General features: G+C 43.3%; 1 protein-coding gene across 1 annotated transcript in view; it reads right to left on the reverse strand.

The window, feature by feature from the left end:
- The window catches only part of GAD2 (glutamate decarboxylase 2), a 69,221-nt gene that overhangs the window by 21,926 nt on the left and 28,840 nt on the right, over positions 1–18,455 (reverse strand). The window contains exons 9-11 of the mRNA XM_029238239.1: positions 7,736–7,790; positions 6,262–6,378; positions 4,016–4,080 (exon numbers count right to left, since the gene is read on the reverse strand). Coding sequence (XP_029094072.1) covers positions 4,016–4,080; positions 6,262–6,378; positions 7,736–7,790 — 237 coding nt within the window. The remainder of the gene's footprint in view (positions 1–4,015; positions 4,081–6,261; positions 6,379–7,735; positions 7,791–18,455) is intronic.

Below are 18,455 nucleotides of genomic sequence, written 5' to 3' on the forward strand. Positions count from 1 at the left end.
TATAAAGCACTTTATTCTGTAGTACTTTGGTGCTAGGTTTTGTGTGTGTGTGTATGAGAATCATTTGGAAAATTTTCAGTATTCACACACTAACTACATGTACTATGTATTTACTATTGACAGGCACTGCTCTAATTGATTCAGATGGACTAATTTATCTAATCCATACAACAGTAACCCTGTGAGGTACATACTGTTATTGTACCAGTTTTAAAGATGGAGAGACACCTTGCCCAAGGGTACACAACCAGCAAGTGGGATTCAAGCCATTGCCTGTCTACACAGGGTCCTTGCTCTAACCATGACCTAATGCCACAGGTATTCACTCAAAACCCTGGAGAGTCTGCAATGTTTCCTTGGGATGTGACTGGTATATGCATATTGAAAAAGTTCCCCAGGCAGTTTGATATATGCAACAAGCTAAAGCTAGCTCAATCAAAGACGTATCCAAAAAAAATGTCCCTCACGCTTTTCAACATGATATACAAAACTGTAAAATCTGTCAAAAAGGAAACTCTCTGGAACTTCCTAAAATATTAGAAAGTACAGCGAGGCAAAAAAAAAAAAAAAAAAAAAAGCATTAGATGCAAATCATGCTTCAGCATTTGTAACACCTGGTGTTCTTAGTGTAACTGGAGTGCGACTTTTCTATACACACACACAAGATATTCCAGAAGCAAGTGAAGGAAGCAGAAGCAGCGGTCCTTCAAATTACACTGAAGAGCCGGTCTCTGATGATAACGCAGCTCTCCTGGTTTCATGTCCTCCTTTCCCTCGCAGCTGCTGCGGCTGCTCCGGTTCCCACCCTCAGCATCTCTCCCCTCCGCTACCTCCTGCACCTGGACCTCTGTGATGCCCAGCAGGGTCTAGCCAGTCCTGGCCTCCTTCTCCTCTTGAATCCAGAGGAGCCCTTCCAAAGCGCAGGTAATGCCACTCCTCTCCTCGGATCTGCACTATGGCTGCTATGGCAGGGCCTTTCCAGGTTTTCTCCCCAACCTGAGAAACAGAATGCTCTCCATGCGTAATAATGGCTCACACAGCAGTGAAGCTCAGCTCGGGGATTTACGGTGATCTGGACTTGGCTCTGCGGCCAGGCCCCGCGCTGAGACTCACCGGGCAGGACGTCTTTTGGGCCCTCCGCTAGCTCCCTGGTCACTGCCATGAATCCATCTCAGTCTCCAACCAGACCTGTCTGAACTATCACCAAGGATCCGCTCAAACCTCCGTGCCCCTGCTCTTTCACCTTCACGCCCTTCTTCCACTTCTGCCTGATGAAGCTCCACTGCCCACCCCCGGGGGAAGGCTTCCTCTCCTCTAATAACCCTGGTTAGGAGGTTATAACCTCCTAATAACCCTGGTTAGGAGACCGATCGTCTCTTGAGCCTTTAATTCCTCTGCCTTGAATTGTAATCCATGGTTGACTGCAGTCTCCCTACTAGATTCTAAAGCCTTTGAAGATAGGCTTCGTGTCGTACTTGACTTTGTGCCCGCGCCGTGCCTTGCGATGTGGCTTGCCTATGACAGAAGTCTGGGAACTGAGTTTCAGGGGTGGGAGTGAGAGTAATAATTGGTAATTCGGCAGAATCTGTGCTGGAACCTTCAGCTTGGCCAGAAAGTCTTGAGAGTGGACCGCAACACTGGGTTCTTCCAGATACACAGCAGCCTGCTGCCAGGAGGGATTAAAGAAGGGTCCCTGACAGGACCCAGAAACATGCTCTGGAGTGCCGGGGCTCTGGGCACTCTCTCAGCCACAGCATCCCTAAATAGCTTGACACTGTTTTCAGGGAAGAAAGGTGCTTTCTGAGAACTGGGTTGGCTTTCGAAGGGGATGCGAGGCAGGGTTCTGGGTGCTTGTGCCATTTTGTTATGAGGACGGTACTCTGGGATCCCTGTGACCACTGGTCCACCTCTGGATTTGGCGACAGGAATCGACCACAGATTTCCTCCACTTCAGAGAGAGTCCTAGTGCTTGGAGAAACGTAACATCTCAAGTGAGGCAAATTTCTTTCCTAAACGTGTGTCCACGCACATTATGGCCGGGGGTGTCCCGTGGCCTTACAATCTTATCCACCAAAGAAAGTGTGCCTGTTGCCAACGAGTCACTGAGATGGATTCTCTCAGATCAACGGATGGCTGAGGGGGTTCGGCTCAAACCCCCCGACCAAGGATCGAACTCGTGCCCCCTGCAGTGGAAGCTCGGAGTCCTAATCACTGGACCGCCAGGGAAGGGCCGACGGTCCCTCGTTTTTAAAAAAGACTACCTGTTTGGCTATTCCACTTAGTAGATTTACTTACAACACAGTTTCAAGAATTGCGGCAATTAGAGAGGACGCTATGTCCCATGACGAATGTTCTAAGCTTTGCTCTCAAAAGTCTTTAGTCTTTAGTCCAAAAGCACATGGGTGTTTATCTTTCCAAGGCCCAGGGTAGGTGAGTTAGCGAGCTTTCAGGTAATCACTGGTCGAGGGGGCTCCACGGCTGGCCGTCAGCACTTGGAGTCACAGCTGGTATGAAAGGTACAGTAACAGCCTCTCACTTTTTGGGCTGCTCAATTGAAAGGGACTCAAAGACGAGAAGGTTCTGTGTCCAGGCCACTTCTCTCGATAGCACGTCAATTGAATTCTTGTTCTGATCCTCTGAACAGGCACCTTCTGAATGGCTCTCTCTTCTTCATTCTCTCTCACTGTTTAGCTCACTGCCTCGTCCTTAAGCTTCTGGTTTCAGGCGGATCTTCATGAAAAAAAGGAATTCAGCCCAATGGACCAGAAGCAGAGACCTAAAGCTGGCTCCCTCTGGGAAGGGGCCGTGCCTGTCCTCACCCACTCACACCTGAACTGACACCTGCAGTCAGAGGGCAGGCAGCAGACTCAGAGACACAACCCTGCCAACCTGGGCCTGGGCTGGCCTGTCCGGCCTTCTTTCCACTACTGCGGCAGAGTGCCGCAGACTTTGCCTCTGCCCCCCTTCCACAGCCGCGGCTTCTCTACATATGGGTGGGCCTGGATGTCACACAGCACACCCTGCCGTTCATTCTGGCCCGGCTGCCCTGCCTGCCCAGTGCTCCCAGATGCTTCTGAGCTCCAGCAGCCTCTCTTCTCGCCTTGGGACAGAAATTGTGCCAAGATGTCCAGAGGCAGAGCCAGTGGGAAACTCTTCCTGGGCAGCATCTGGCTACTGGGCAGGGCACAGTGGGCAATGGGCAGCCCTGGTTGAATCCAGGCTTTCTCAGTTGCCCGGAGTGTCAGAGCTCACCACTGTCCTTGACCTGCCATGTTGTGCACGGAGGACCAGGAACTCTGAGCTCCCTCTGCACGTGGGTCAGAACTAAAGGCCGAGGCTGATTTTGCATTCTGTATCTCTTTTCCTTTTTCCTTTGGCCCTGAGTAGGCTTTACGCTAATCAAAAATTATTTCCTTTGTATTTTGCGGCTTTTCTCAATGGTCTACTGCTTAGTCTCTGAATAAAAGGTGCTTTGCAGCATCAAACAGAGCTACACCAGAAAAATTATTATGGGGATGAAACTATCAGATCATGTTATCACAGGCAGGTTTCACTTTAAGCAAAGGGGCCATGTTAAACCCCAAACTCCTCTTTCAACGCTGATAAATTACAATGTGCTTATTTGCTTCACAAAATTATTTATTGGTTTCTTTAAAGCAGCGGATATTATCCTCTCATGAAACATGAAAGCTGTATATCTCCCTAGAAAACAGTGGACGGCCTGAAGTTTTAAACAGTTTTGGTAGTTGGTTCAGAGATCCCAGGAAGGTCATTCCTGAGTCCTCTGGCCAACCATGGAGGCCAGTTAGAAACATTCCACTTGGGTCACTTGGTATGGGATTTAATTTCTTCGTTGTCTACACATAATATTCATGCATACATGAGCACATAAGGCACACAGGCACTGCACAGAATGGGCTCATCTGTACACCCACAGTTCTTGGAAATTGGGTGTAATTTGCTTTTCACATTCAGCTTTCACACTTTAGGTTTTTAACAAGAAAAATGTGTGTACCTCTCCACGCCGCTCAGTTTCCACTTGTGTTTCCGGGACATCAGTAATCCCCCACCCCAAGCTGCCTGGAAAAGGGAGAGCATACAAAAAAAAAGGCAGTGTTTTTAATTGCCTGGATTTCTAGAGTTTGGTGTCTTCCGGAACAGCAAGCATTGCATAGGGTGAAAGGTACAGCCTCAACCCCAGGTAACTTGGAGACTGGGCACTAGACTTCCAAAGGTTAAATTGGGGGGCTATTCTAAGGTCTCAGGCTCCACCTCAGATTTCTATGGATGTAAGGGGCCAAACATTTCCTCAGTCTGCATGAGAAGGAGAGAGATCCTCCCCCAACCCATCACCACCACTCAGTCTTAGTGAAGCTCATAATCTCAGAACTAGAAACCCTAGTATCTCCACAGTTTAGAGTAGATAAGATGGGCTGGGACCCTTTAAACTGCTTTCAAGTTGCAAGGAAAACTCTTTTTGACAAGTCTGCATGCTTCCAGGGGGAGGAGACACCTTCCAAGCCTATTTTACTGATGTGTAATTTTGGATAAGATAAACCAAAAGCCAAAACAAAACTAACAGCCAAAAAAAAAAAAGCAAGCAGGCAAGATTTGTATCAGCCAATTGGTTGAGCAATAAAGAATGTGCCCCTTTAAAAATTTGTTCTCAAGTTTGAAGATTTGAATTGGTGTAATGATCTCCTTCAAATTTAAGATGTAAAGATGGAGATTCATTGGAAAATGTTAACATTCTTTGGGTGTAAAAATAATCCTGGGATAATTTTAAAGAAAAAAACTGGGTATAATTGCATTCTTTTCTCTGTTGTAATTTCAGTCCCTTTACACTTTGAAAAATTATCCAATTTTCCAAATGTGTAATATTTTAAGATTTTTTTCCAGTTTAATTATAGAATTATAAACAGTAAGGATAATGAGTGATAAATTTGATATGTTTCAAAGAAAGCTAATACAACTGGTTCTTCTATTTTAAGTAGAAATTCTGGAGGAGAGCCTACTGCATCTGCTGGCTCGGGACACACATTGCTGCTTTTAAGGCTGTCAAGATAATCCTCTTCCTGAATCAGCTGGTGAGGTTTCATAGGCTCTCCAGTTCCAAGACCCAGGTCACTGATGGTACTTGGGTCTGTCAGCCTTTTTTCAGTGTCTTCATGTGTGAAATAAAGGGGTCTCTGGTAGGCTAAAGAACAACTCACACTGTGAATCAGGGAAGGAAAAGAAGACTGGAAACTGCGATGCAGGATAACTCTGGGGTAATGGAAATTTACCTAACTTAGCCTCTGGAGGTTTTCTGCTCATTAAGAAAGAGGGATTAATTTGGTCTGAATGCTTACTATAAAGCCAAAATGATCTACTCAAAACAGTCTACTCTATAACATAAGCCTCTTGCACCAGAATGTAAATCAACTTATGCTTCCTGCTTCGAGAAAGTCTCACAATGGAAAACACATCAGCTGAACCAAGCATCGTGCTTAGAGATGATTTGGCACTGATTCCTTATCTCATGGTGGGTCCTAAACAGTTTGCAGAGAGCAGCCGATCTTGGAGCCACACTTGGAGTCATACCAGTCTAAACTTTAATCCCTTTAATCTGTCCTTCTAAAAGTTGACATTTTGTTTCATTTGGAAATGTCTTGATGGGTGCATCTCCTTTATTTTTTGGTGTGACTAACCCTGCAGTCAAAACATCTCATATATAGTTTATCTTACTAGCTGACTAAGATAACACATTGGAAATTCGGATTCATATTTCCTAGCAAGTTGTCAAGTCCGCTTTCCTGTTTGATTATACTAGTCTCTGACTTGAGCTGAATTTTTTCATCCATTGGATTTCCTATATAAATGCAACTCCTATTTACTCTTTGGACCATTCTCATAGGGAAGTAAGCTTTGCATGTGTGTGACTGTGTGTGTGTGTGTGTACACAGGCCATATTCCTCCTTGGACATTATGGTCCAATGAATTGAGAACTAAGTGCGCAGCTCAGGTCCTGGTCATAGAAATAAGAATATTATCCTGTTGGGAAAGTTAAGGCATAATCGGCCTCAGAATGCTTCCAGTGAATGTTATGTACTGTGCGAGTTGTGTACTACTTTGTCTCTGCGATTTTTAAAAGCTTAACTATCACCATCCTGAAAATAAACTCCTAAAGTAAAAAAATAGAGAGAATACATTTCATTCCATGAGCTCCAGGTGAAAAAACGTGCAAGGACATTGTAGTGGCAGTCCCTATGGGATACTTACATCCACGTGCATCCAGACCTTATACTTTTTGCAAATGTCAGCAACAGCTAACAGGGGATCGAATGCTCCATACACGGTGGTCCCAGCCGTGGCACTCACAAGGAAAGGGACAAATCCCTGCGCAAATGAGAGAGCCCCAAATATTGTAAAATGGGGGGGGGGGTCAAAGGATCCTTTTAAAAAGCTGATTAAAAAAAGACAGTGGACTTTCTCCTCCTATCATACACGTCTGCATTTTTGGAACCATCAGGAGGGTTAACAACACCTTGGAGCCTAGTAGGAATGATGTTTGTTTTCCAGGGTCTAGGTTCTCCAGGCCATTCTGTTGGCCCTGCCAGTTGCCTTATGAGAACAGACTTCTGGTTCTCAGAAGAGGCTACACTGGACTCAGAGGTGAGTAAGCTTCGTGGCGCCCACAAACCACTGATATATTCCAGGGAGACTTTCTGCCCTTCCCTACCCCACGCCCGATTACTTTTCTAATCTTCCTTTTTCATAACAGGGCCTCTGAACGTAATAAATCTTCCAGAGTGAGCAGTCAAGAGGACAAAGGGAAGAACTCTGACCAGCCCATTATTCCTATTTAGAGTCTTAGAGGAGAGGGTTCACTTGGGGCCAAACAGTAAGCCATGACTTTTATCTGTCTAAGTTGGCTCAGTCTGTCTGGCCGCGGCTAAATGAAAATGGATAGAAATAATAGGCCACTGCTGAAAGATGCCCAAGAATGCCTCAAATTCATGATGGAACCTGACATTACAGAGTCAGTCTTTAGGTGGCAGCAAAGGTTTATGTGACTAGAAGTGGTTCCAGTACCAGAACAAGGGGAAAGGATGCAGCTGCCACTTTGTAGGGGGGAAAAGGGCATAGGAAAGTTAATAATTATTCCTGAGATTCTAATAATACAATTCGTGTGTTATATCGTTGAACTAGGAACTGTAGATTAGATCTACTAAAAGCTCTGGCCTGTGAACCATCCAGGGATGTAAATGACTTCCTAGAGCTTTGTAGGAATTTTTAGCAGGTCTTCAGAAATTGTCACTTCTAAAAAAAAGTACTGAATTGCTTCCTGAAAAATAAGGTGTTTGAAGGGCCAACACATCAGCATGTGTCTAGGCAGGAAATATTGGCTCTTTTCAAATAACCACACACAGTAACTCCCATATGCTACATTAGCTTCCTGGGATTTTCCACTTGTGAATACAGTCCTTCCGATGTGTCTGTTTAGTGCCAATTCTCATCACGTGGGAAGAAAAATCCTTTGGAAACTGTTACAGTACCACTGCGTATGGTATTTGTTCAGTAACTTAGACCTTTTCAAAGCAGAGCCTATCACTCAGGGAAATAAGTAACGACAATGCAAAATTCCATATTCTCTTTTAAAAATAAAACAGAAATGTGTTCTCTACTGGATGGAAACAGAAATACATACCATCAGCTTGTTATGGGCTGGATAAAGCTCCCTTCAAAAACTTACTTTTTGTTTGGCTTCAAGGATCCTTCTTTCAAGATCAGATGGGATCATTTTCCCCCTGAAAGGAAAATAAGTATATCAAGTTTGCTTTGAATAATTTCCTTTGTCGTCTTTACAAGGAGCCACAGGAGGGTAGAAGTCCAACCTTAAATCATTGATAATAATGATCAGTTAGAACAACTCCTCAGTTGTTTCCAGAAAGAAAGGCATTTCCTCCCTGAATGATGCTGGACTGTAATTTCTGACACGTTTAGGAGATGCCCGACCCCACTGTCCACATGTCTCTCCACTCTGCACACAGCCTGCTTTTTAGGTCATTTCTTAATTTGATTAAAACAAACCTGCTTTGGAGCAAGATTTTTGGCAATGAAAGCAGAGTTCAGAAAAAGATTTGCATTCCAAATCTTCCAGTGAATGGACCTGCAATTTCACACAGAGACGAAGCGCCAAGAAGAGAAAATCCACTCCGAATCATTTGGATGAAAATATTGTCAAAAGCTACCTAATTACATTCCAAGGGCTAAAAGCACAAAGGAGGCCAAGAACTCATGGACTCAAATGTCAAACAGGCAGACAGGCATTGGAGAAAGAAGCATCCTTTCATCTCTGAAATGTTCCTTTCCTAAAATAGAAACACAGGTAGTACTTTGCTTACTATAAAACCTCACTATTATAATAACCAAAGGAGTTGATTTCTACAAGAAGTTAGATGTGGCTACATGTGTGATCTTAGTCAAGTTACTGAATTTCCCTGTGCGTATTATTATGATCCCTGGAACGCAGTGATAATAATATTACTTATGGAGTTATGAGGATTAAATGAGTTAATAAATGCAAAAAAATTTTTTAAAGCACTTGGCATGTGGGAAGTATTCCATAAATGTTAGCTTTTATTGTTGAGATTGTCATTATGCATTATGACATTCCTACCCCAAGATTTTGGGGAAAAAAACCAGGCAGAGGACAGAGTAGCTGCATGTTACTGGAGGCTGTGAACTATTGTTTAAACTAAAATAGCTCTCTTGGCATTGCTAAACTGGCTAAACTTTTCACATCTGGGCCATCGATCTAGGTTTGTAGAAGACAATTTGGAAAAATAAATGATGGGGAGGCGTTTGTCACAATAAATGGTTGGGGAGGCTACTGGCATTTAGGGGACAGTAAGTGAGGTTTTGGAATGTGTCACTAGCTCTATAGTCATTTGTGGTGGTCCTTGTGACTTTAGGTAGATATAGATTTAGACACAGAGCAAGCATTTGGGCTACTCCTTTAGAGCTTCTAGAGTGGTCTTGCTTAAGCTTTACCTATTGAAATATGTTGTCTTATTATAAACTACTTCTCTAACCTTGCTCCTTTTAAAAAAAAATTTATCTATTTTTTTTTTTTTTTTTTTGGCTGCATTGGGTCTTCATTGCTGTGCAGGCTTTCTCTAGTTGCGGCGAGCGGGGGCTACTCTTGCGGTGCACGGGCTTCTCATTTTTGTGGCTTCTCTTGTGGTGGAGCACAGGCTCTAGGTGTGCAGGCTTCAGTAGCTGCGGCACGCGAGCTCAGTAGTTGTGGCTCGTGGGCTCTAGAGCGCAGGCTCAGTAGTTGTGGTGCATGGGCTTAGTTGCTCCGCAGCATGTGGGATCCTCCCGGGCGAGGGCTTGAACCCGTGTCCCCTGCATTGGCAGGTGGATTCTTAACCACTGTGCCACCAGGGAAGCCCCTAACCTTGCTCCTTTTTATAAAAATAATTTGGGCACAGTGAGTAGGTAAGTTATATTTTCTACAATTTTCATTTCAGGCTAACAAAGAAGGTATTACATAATAGTTGGCATATAACGTAGACATTGGGTCTGAAAGAATGGAGAACCACTGAGTTTTGTGAGGCTGTTTTCCAAAGAAAGGCAGTTAAAATGCAATTACCTGGCAATGGCAATGGACACATCACCAGTGATTAGTCAGTTGGGCTGCAATGGAACAAAGGGCATTAAATTTGGTGCTGAGGGTATGACTCTAATTCAGAGCAGCCTACCTTTGGGGAACTTCTGTGAGATGCGCCTCTGAAGGAAGGACAGAGGGAATGGAAGGGCAGGCTTTGTGGTGGGGGGGGGTCGGGGAAAGGGCTCTGGAGGCCCTTTCATGCCCTACGTGTCTCCCTATACTTCACAGCTTGGCTTGGGAGCGTCCCTCAAAGCTGTGATTTTTCAGCCTCTCCTAGATCTGGCTGTGCTAAAACACCTTGCTCCACCGTGACAGAAACAAAAAGTTCAAATTTCAGAGGACATTCAGGTCTTATATTTACCTTTTTACATCAAGTTTTAAGTGCATTAAAATTGCCGTAGTATTTTTGTAGGCAAACATAGAAACTGAGAGAGAGAATTCTCAGAAATGGTTTGCAAGTCCCAAATGTTACCTAGTCTACCACAACTAACCTTCTCTGCCTTGGAGAGTTTTGGGGAGACCGGCCTGACAATAGCTGTTTGCTCACTAATCACATCTGGATATTCTGTGAAGCCCAGGCAGTGAGACCTCATGGAGAAGTAACAGATTAGGGGACGTCAGAATTGCGAGGGGCTCTAGACCTCGTTCTAGTCTAATTGTCTTATTTTTCAAATGAGGAAACAGGACAAGACAGTCACCTGTGTGACAGCCCAGGACCAGGTAAAGGCTGGCTTTACCTAGAAAGAAAATGCCAAGCTTCCAGAACAAACTTAAAGGGCCAAACATATAGGAAACCTCTTTAGAAAGGTTATATTGTCTTTTAAGATAAGATAAATTCTTTGAGATAATATCTGGCTTTCATGGATCGGAGGTGTCATTCAAACCTGCCGGGAAAACAGTAATGAACATACAGTCTGTCCCATTTCCATATCAGGGCAGGGAGAAGGGACAGCCTTGTCAAATAATCAAGTCCAAGTGTTCGCTTCTCGCAGAGTGGAAAGCTCTGGGTGTGCTCTTAACAGGTAGGCTCCAGACTTTGCCAGGCATTTGGCCGTCCAAGCCCGTATTTGTTTTGTCCACTTAGGAACCCAGAGCCTGGCACACTGTGGGTGGCAGATCGACATCTGTTGGAGGTATGTGAGTAGAAGGAAAAAGTTTCCCCCTAGGATTGTATTAATATGTTCATTTTACCTTAGAGACTGACAAGACCGCTAGTATGGGGGCCCCTAGAGACAAAACTTTTCATCTCTCCAATTAGAATTGGATGAATTACTTTACAACAATGGTTTGTAAAATTTAGCATGCATAAAAGTCATCTGTGTATGTCTTTAAAATGTATATTCCTTGGCCGTGCTCTTAGGGATTTTGATTCAGGAGGTCAGGTATAGGGCCCGGGAATCAATTCATTCTACAAATTAATTTATTGAGGCCTCATTATGTGCCAAACACTGTTAGGGGTATGAGGCACCACAGTAAACAGGCCAGCTTTTACTCTCCAGGGCTTACACGCTAACAAGGGAGACAAACAGAGACAAGTAAATAGACAAACACGCATAGCAATCTGCGTTTCTAACAAGGAGATGGTGACACAGGCAGACCTAAGTCCACATGTTGAGAAATATTGCTTTAGAAATGGAAGTTTTAGCCTGGTAGGTATTTCAGTAGTTGTGTAACAGGTTAGCCAAGCACCTTCCACAGGACCCAGGGTTTTGAGCCATCACGGCTGTAGGGCAGCGAGGTCCGGAAGTGGCATTGTGCATCCCCGCCTGCCCGTGTGCTGTGGAGGGAGAGAGAGCCGGATGACAGCCAGCAGGCTCCTCTGAGGATTAGAAGCTGTCTGGCAGCCTTGGCTTTTCCAGACAAGCATGTCTTGGTGCGGGGCAGCTTTGGATAACAGCTGTTGCATCACATATGTCTGGTCTAGAGGTATTTCCATAGCAAAAATGCATATCTTTTACGCTTACCCATGCAGCCTTTAAGTGCCCAGTTAAGCTGTGACTGATGCTTTGCGATGCTCTCTCTGTTAGGTGTTAGTGTTTAAGAAAGAACTGCCATTAAAGTGAGGACTGTTGAACCAGACCGCTGCTTCGGATGTGGCTGTTTTGCACTGAGATTCTTGATTTTGTGACAGTCTTTAAAAATTCATATGACGCTCTCACTGTCATGTATACGGAAGTCAAAACCTTACATTGTACACGTAAAACTTTTATAAATACGATAAACCAATGCTACCTCAATAAATTTTAAAAAAAAGAAAATTAAAAAAGATTCATGTGATGCTATAGGGTCAGATAACTTCATGAAGTTTCCTGGGCAAAATGCCACACTGCCAGCCAGAGCTGCCAGCTGGAAGCACCTTCTCTTTGTGCAAAGAAGCAAAAGGCACAGATTACCCCGTGTGCGGACTTTGGACCCAGATGCATAGCTATCTTCCCGTGGCTCCGATGGGAAGAACGATCTTACCAGAAGAAGCACGTTACTGGGGAATGTAGATCTCTGGGCAGGCATCCAAATGGTCACAAATCGGGTGCCTGAGCCTTTGGTGACCCTGCTCCTTGGCCCTGCTGAACTATAATAATTCTACCAACCTTTCCTAAATGCTTAGAGCTTGGCTCTGTTCACAGAGATTTGTGTGCAAAGAAGAAAGGACGCGTGATCCTTCGCGTTAGAAATTGACTAATGTTACGACCACTGTTGATAGCAGCAGCCCCAGCAGTGATAACGAATTACCAGTTTTAGAAGCTGTCCCTGTACTATGCCTTACTCCTGATCTCTGCCACTCATGCCAACCCCGCAAGAGAATTTTTACTGTCCTTACTCTGCAGGTAAGGAAACTAAGGCTCATCGAAGCGGACGAACGTGGCTAAAAGCTTGGAATGTGGAGACAGTAACCAGGTTTCCGCTCCAGACCCTAGGCTACTTGTGTGTATTTGAGGAATTCAGTTCCTCTGTTTATTCATTTATAAATTGATATTACTAGTACCTCCCTCACAAGGTTTACAGGAGGATTGAATGTCACAGTAAATATCAAACACTGTAAAGCACTAAGTATAAAACTCTGCCTAGCATATAGTAACCAGTCAATGCATGTTAGTCTCATTGTTATTACTAGTAGTACTAGCATTGTGTGACTTGCAGGATGCCACACAGTTAGTAGGGGCAGATTTCAAACTTGGAGCTGTATTCTGACATCAGATCCCGGGGTTCTCAGTGCTGCACAATAAATGTCTTCTGAAGCGTTTACGGGGTTTATCAAAAAATGCCTGCTACCTTGACTTAACAAGAAACCTTTCAGGTTGAGTCCTAGAATTGTAATGATGTAGGTAGTATTTCCACTGTGGTCTCTTGGAAGCCCCCCCTGGACTGAGTAGTTCCTTCAGCCCAGTTCGTATTGCTGTTAGTACTGATTAGTAAAATAAGAAAAACATAGACCCTCCCACTAAAGCTTATCACTCTATCATCCTTAGATGATATTGTTCTATGTAGCCCCCAAAGGCTACAGGACTAACAGAAAACTGCTAGTTTTTTGTTTTTGTTTTTTAACTAGTCAGTGCTTAGCAAGACTATTTCTTTAACATTGATTGTCATGTAGATTAAGCAAGGGGAATTCATGGACTGAAGTGAATTTTCAAATTGCCTGGACTGTGTGGTGACTTGACAATTTGCGTGGATTGACTTGGAAAAAAAGTGTTGCTGGAATTATACGGTAAAACATTCTCGGGGACCACCTTGGGGAAAAGAGCTCCATGTGTGTCCACACGGCTGCTACCCACGTGATAACTTATCCTAGGAAGGGCTCGTAAGATAAAATAATAAACAGCGGTCAAAACAGATCATTCAGGAAGTACTGGCATTACAAAACCAAGCCCTTCGCCAAAAAAATTTTACCATAATTATAAACAGTGAACTTCCTTGGTCCCTTTAAAATAGAGTTTGATTCGGGAAAAGAACGTTATAATAATGAACTGTATTTTTCTCCTTTAAGATTTGTCTTCCAATATGCACAATGGGATCCCTTGGCATTATGGTCAGGATATGGGAACAGGATGTTTTTGGTGATTTTTGTGTCTAATTCTAGTAATTAAAAGAATTTGAAAAAGGATAGATACATGTATATGTATAACTGAATCACTTTGCTGTACACCTGAAACTAACACATCATGGTTAATCAACTATACAAAAAAAATTTTACATTTTCCAAAAGCACTGACTTATACTTACTCCCTAGAGTGATGGGCAACTGAGGACCCCAACCATGATGTAGTAAAGAGTTATTTTCATATGAAAATATGAAACCTTATCGCTGCCACTAGGAATTAACATTGGGGCTGAGAGGGAGGTAGATGACGAGGCAAACTGTGTGGGCAGGAAGGGATGCTGGTGGTCTCTCATCACCCCTCCTCCTCCCCAAACCGCCATTCCTCTTCCCTGGACGTGTTGGTACAGAGAAGAAAAGGATCATGATAAGAAGTTCAAAGGACTTCCCTGGCGGTCCAGTGGTTAAGACTCTGCGCTTCCAGTGCAGGGGGCACAGGTTCAATCCCTGGTCAGGGAACTAAGATCCCATGTACCTTGTGGCGTGGCCAAAAAAAAAACCAGAAGTTCAATTTACCACGTAAGAAACCATGCTTGGCTATTCTAAATAACTTTCGAGTCAAAGAGGAAATCAAAACTGCACTTCCAGAACATTAAAAATTAATGACATGGGAATAGGGCATATAAAAATATGAGAAGCACCCTAAATCATTCTCAGAGGAAAATGTTTAGCCTGACATGCTTTTGAAATTAAAAATAACTAAACAGGGAATTAAAAATAACTAAACATATTTCATTCAGGAAGCTAGGAAAATAACAACAAACAATGTAGGCAGAAAGGATGAGACAAGTTTTTTCAGTGATTTAGAAACTTTATAAAGTAAACCAAATTAATAAATTCAAAAGCTCATACATTGAAAAGATGAATGAATATACAAATATCTGATTAGTCTAATAAAAAAGAGAGAAAATGTAACATTTGAAATGAGAAAGAAGGTTATAAGGATATTTTAATATTACAAAATAATTCTATGTAGAGCTTTATGAATTTTAAAGAAATGGGAACCTAGAAAAATAATTCTAAGGTACAACTGGGTGAAAAAAAATTGAAGAGATGAATATTAACATGTGCTAAGAATGGAGAAGATGAAGGGGACCTTCAAGATGGGAGAGGAGTAAGACGCCGAGATCACCTTCCTCCCCACAGATAAATCAAAAATGCATCTACCTGTGGAGCAACTCCTACAGAACACCTACTGAATGCTGGCAGAAGACCTCAGACTTCTCAAAAGGCAAGAAACTCCCCATGTACCTGGGTAGGGCAAAAGAAAAAAGGAAAAACAGAGAAAAAAGAATAGGGACGGGACCTGCCCCTCAGGGAGGGAGCTGTGAAGGAGGAAAGGTTTCCACACACTAGGAAGCCCCTTCGCGGGCGGAGACTGCAGGTGGCGGAGGGGGTAAGCTTCAGAGCCACGGAGGAGAGCACAGCAACAGGGGTGCGGAGGGCAAAGCGGAGAGATTCCCACACAGAGGATTGCTGCCGACCTGCACTCACCAGCCTGAGAGGCTTGTCTGCTCACCTGCCGGGGCAGGCGGGGCTGGGAGCTGAGGCTCGGGCTTTGGAGGTCAGACCCCAGGGAGAGGACTAGGATTGGTGGCGTGAACACACCCTGAAGGGGGCCAGTGCGCCACAGCTAGCCAGGGGGGAGTCCAGGAAAAAGTCTGGACCTCCCTAAGAGGCAAGAGACCATTGTTTCGGGGTGTGCGAGGAGAGGGGATTCAGAGCACCGCCTAAAGGAGCTCCAGAGATGGGCATGAGCCGCGGCTATCAGCGTGGACACCAGAGATGGGCATGAGATGCTACGGCTGCTGGTGCAGCCACCAAGAAGCCTGTGTGCAAGCACAGGTCACTATCCACACCTCACCTCCCGGGAGCCTGTGCAGCCTGCCGCTGCCAGGTTACCCACTCTCACGACTATTATTCAACATAGTTTTGGAAGTTTTAGCCACAGCAATCAGAGAAGAAAAAGAAATAAAAGGAATCCAAATCAGAAAAGAAGAAGTAAAACCATCACTCGTTGCAGATGACATGATACTATACATAGAGAATCCTAAAGATGCTACCAGAAAACTACTAGAGCTAATCAATGAATTTGGTAAAGTAGCAGGATACAAGATTAATGCACAGAAATCTCTTGCATACCTATACACTAATGTTGAAAAATCTGAAAGAGAAATTAAGGAAACACTCCCATTTACCACTGCAACAAAAAGAACACTGCAACAAGAAGAATAAAGTACCTAGGAATAAACCTACCTAAGGAGACAAAAGATCTGTATGCAGAAAACTATAAGACACTGATGAAAGAAATTAAAGATGATACAGAGGGAGATATACCATGTTCTTGGATTGGAAGAGTCAACATTGTGAAAATGACTATACTACCCAAAGCAATCTACAGATTCAATGCAATCCCTATCAAACTACCACTGGCATTTTTCACAGAACTAGAACAAAAAATTTTACAATTTGTATGGTAACACAAAAGACCCCGAATAGCCAAAGCAATCTTGAGAAAGAAAAACAGAGCTGGAGGAATTAGGCTCCCTGACTTCAGACTATACTACAAAGCTACAGTAATCAAGACAATATGGTACTGGCACAAAAACAGAAATATAGATCAATGGAACAGGATAGAAAGCCCAGAGATAAACCCACACACATATGGTCACCGTATCTTTGATAAAGGAGGCAGGAATATACATTGGAGAAAAGATGGCCTCTTCAATAAGTGGTGCTGGGAAAACTGGACAGCTACATGTAAAAGAATGAAATTAGAACATTCCCTAACACCATACGCAAAAATAAACTCGAAATGGATTAAAGACCTAAATGTAAGGCCAGACACTATAAAACTCTTAGAGGAAAATATAGGCAGAACACTCTATGACATAAATCACAACAAGATCCTTTTTGACCCACCTCCTAGAGAAATGGAAATAAAAACAAAAATAAACAAATGGGACCTAATGAAACTTAAAAGCTTTTGCACAGCAAAGGAAACAATAAACAAGATGAAAAGACTACCCTCAGAATGGGAGAAAATATTTGCAAACGAAGCAACTGACAAAGGATTAATCTCCAAAATTTATAAGCAGCTCATGCAGCTCAATAACAAAAAAATAAATAACCCAATCCAAAAATGGGCAGAAGACCTAAATAGACATTTCTCCAAAGAAGATATACAGACTGCCAACAAACACATGAAAGGATGCTCAACATCACTAATCATTAGAGAAATGCAAATCAAAACTACAATGACATATCTCCTTTCACCTCACATGGTCAGAATGGCCATCATCAAAAAATCTACAAACAGGGCTTCCCTGGTGGTGCAGTGGTGGAGAGTCCACCTGCCGATGCAGGGGACACGGGTTCGTGCCCCAGTCTGGGAAGATCCCACATGCCGCGGAGCGGCTGCGCCCATGAGCCATGGCCGCTGAGCCTGCGCGTCCAGAGCCTGTGCTCCGCAACGGGAGAGGCCACAACAGTGAGAGGCCCGCGTACCGCAAAAAAAAAAATCTACAAACAATAAATGCTGCAGAGGGTGTGGAGAAAAGGGAACCCTCTTGCACTGTTGGTGGGAATGTAAATTGATACAGCCACTATGGAGAACAGTATGGAAGTTCCTTAAAAACTACAAATAGAACTACCATATGACCCAGCAATCCCACTACTGGGCATATACCCTGAGAAAACCATAATTCAAAAAGAGTAAAAGAAGAGAACATACCACAATGTTCATTGCAGCACTATTTTCTAGCCAGGACATGAAAGCAACCTAAGCGTCCATCGACAGATGAATGGATAAAGAAGATGTGGCACATATATACAATGGAATATTACTCAGCCATAGAAAGAAACGAAATTGAGTTATGTGTAGTGAGGTGGATGGACCTAGAGTCTGTCGTACAGAGTGAAGTAAGTCAGAATGAGAAAAACAAATACTGTATGCTAACACATACAGTTACATGTTACTATTAGTTACATCCTAACAGTTCGTTAGGATGGCTATTGTCAAAAAGACAAGAAAAAACAAATGTTGGTAAGTTTGTAGAGAAAAGGAAACCTTTCTACACTCTTGGGGGGAATGTAAATTAATACAGCCACAACGGAAACAGTATGGTTGGAGGTTCCTCGAAAATTAAAAGTAGAAATACAATGTGATCTATGAATCCCACTCCTTGGTAATTATCCAAAGGAAATGAAATCAATATTTCAAAGGGATATCTGTACTCCCATGTGAATTCCAGCGTTATTCACAATGGACAAGATTAGGAAACAACCTAAAGTGTCCTTCAACAGAGGAATCAGCCATAAGAAAGAAGGAAATTCTGACATTTGCTACAACACGATGAACCTTGAGGCATTCATTGTGCTGAGTGAAACAAGTTAATCACAAAAAGACAAAAAGGAGTGAGGTGCTGAAAGCAGTCAAATTCATAGACACAAAGTAGAATGGCGGTTGCCAGGGGCCGGGGGGAAGGAGAGCGGAAAGTCTTTAATGGGTATAGACTTTCAGTTTGGCAAGATGCAAAGAGTTTCGGAGACAGAAAGCGGTGATGGTAGCACAACAATGTGAACGTAGTTCACATCGCTGACCTGCACCCTTAAAAACGGTTAAGAGGGTAAATTTTATGTGTATTTTACCACAACTTAAAAAAAATGGAAAACACAAAAAGAGAAGGGACCATGCTTAAT

Source organism: Monodon monoceros, unplaced genomic scaffold, assembly GCF_005190385.1.
Source record: "Monodon monoceros isolate NGI ecotype Baffin Bay Population unplaced genomic scaffold, NGI_Narwhal_1 Super_Scaffold_21, whole genome shotgun sequence".
Taxonomy (NCBI): Eukaryota; Metazoa; Chordata; class Mammalia; order Artiodactyla; family Monodontidae; genus Monodon; species Monodon monoceros.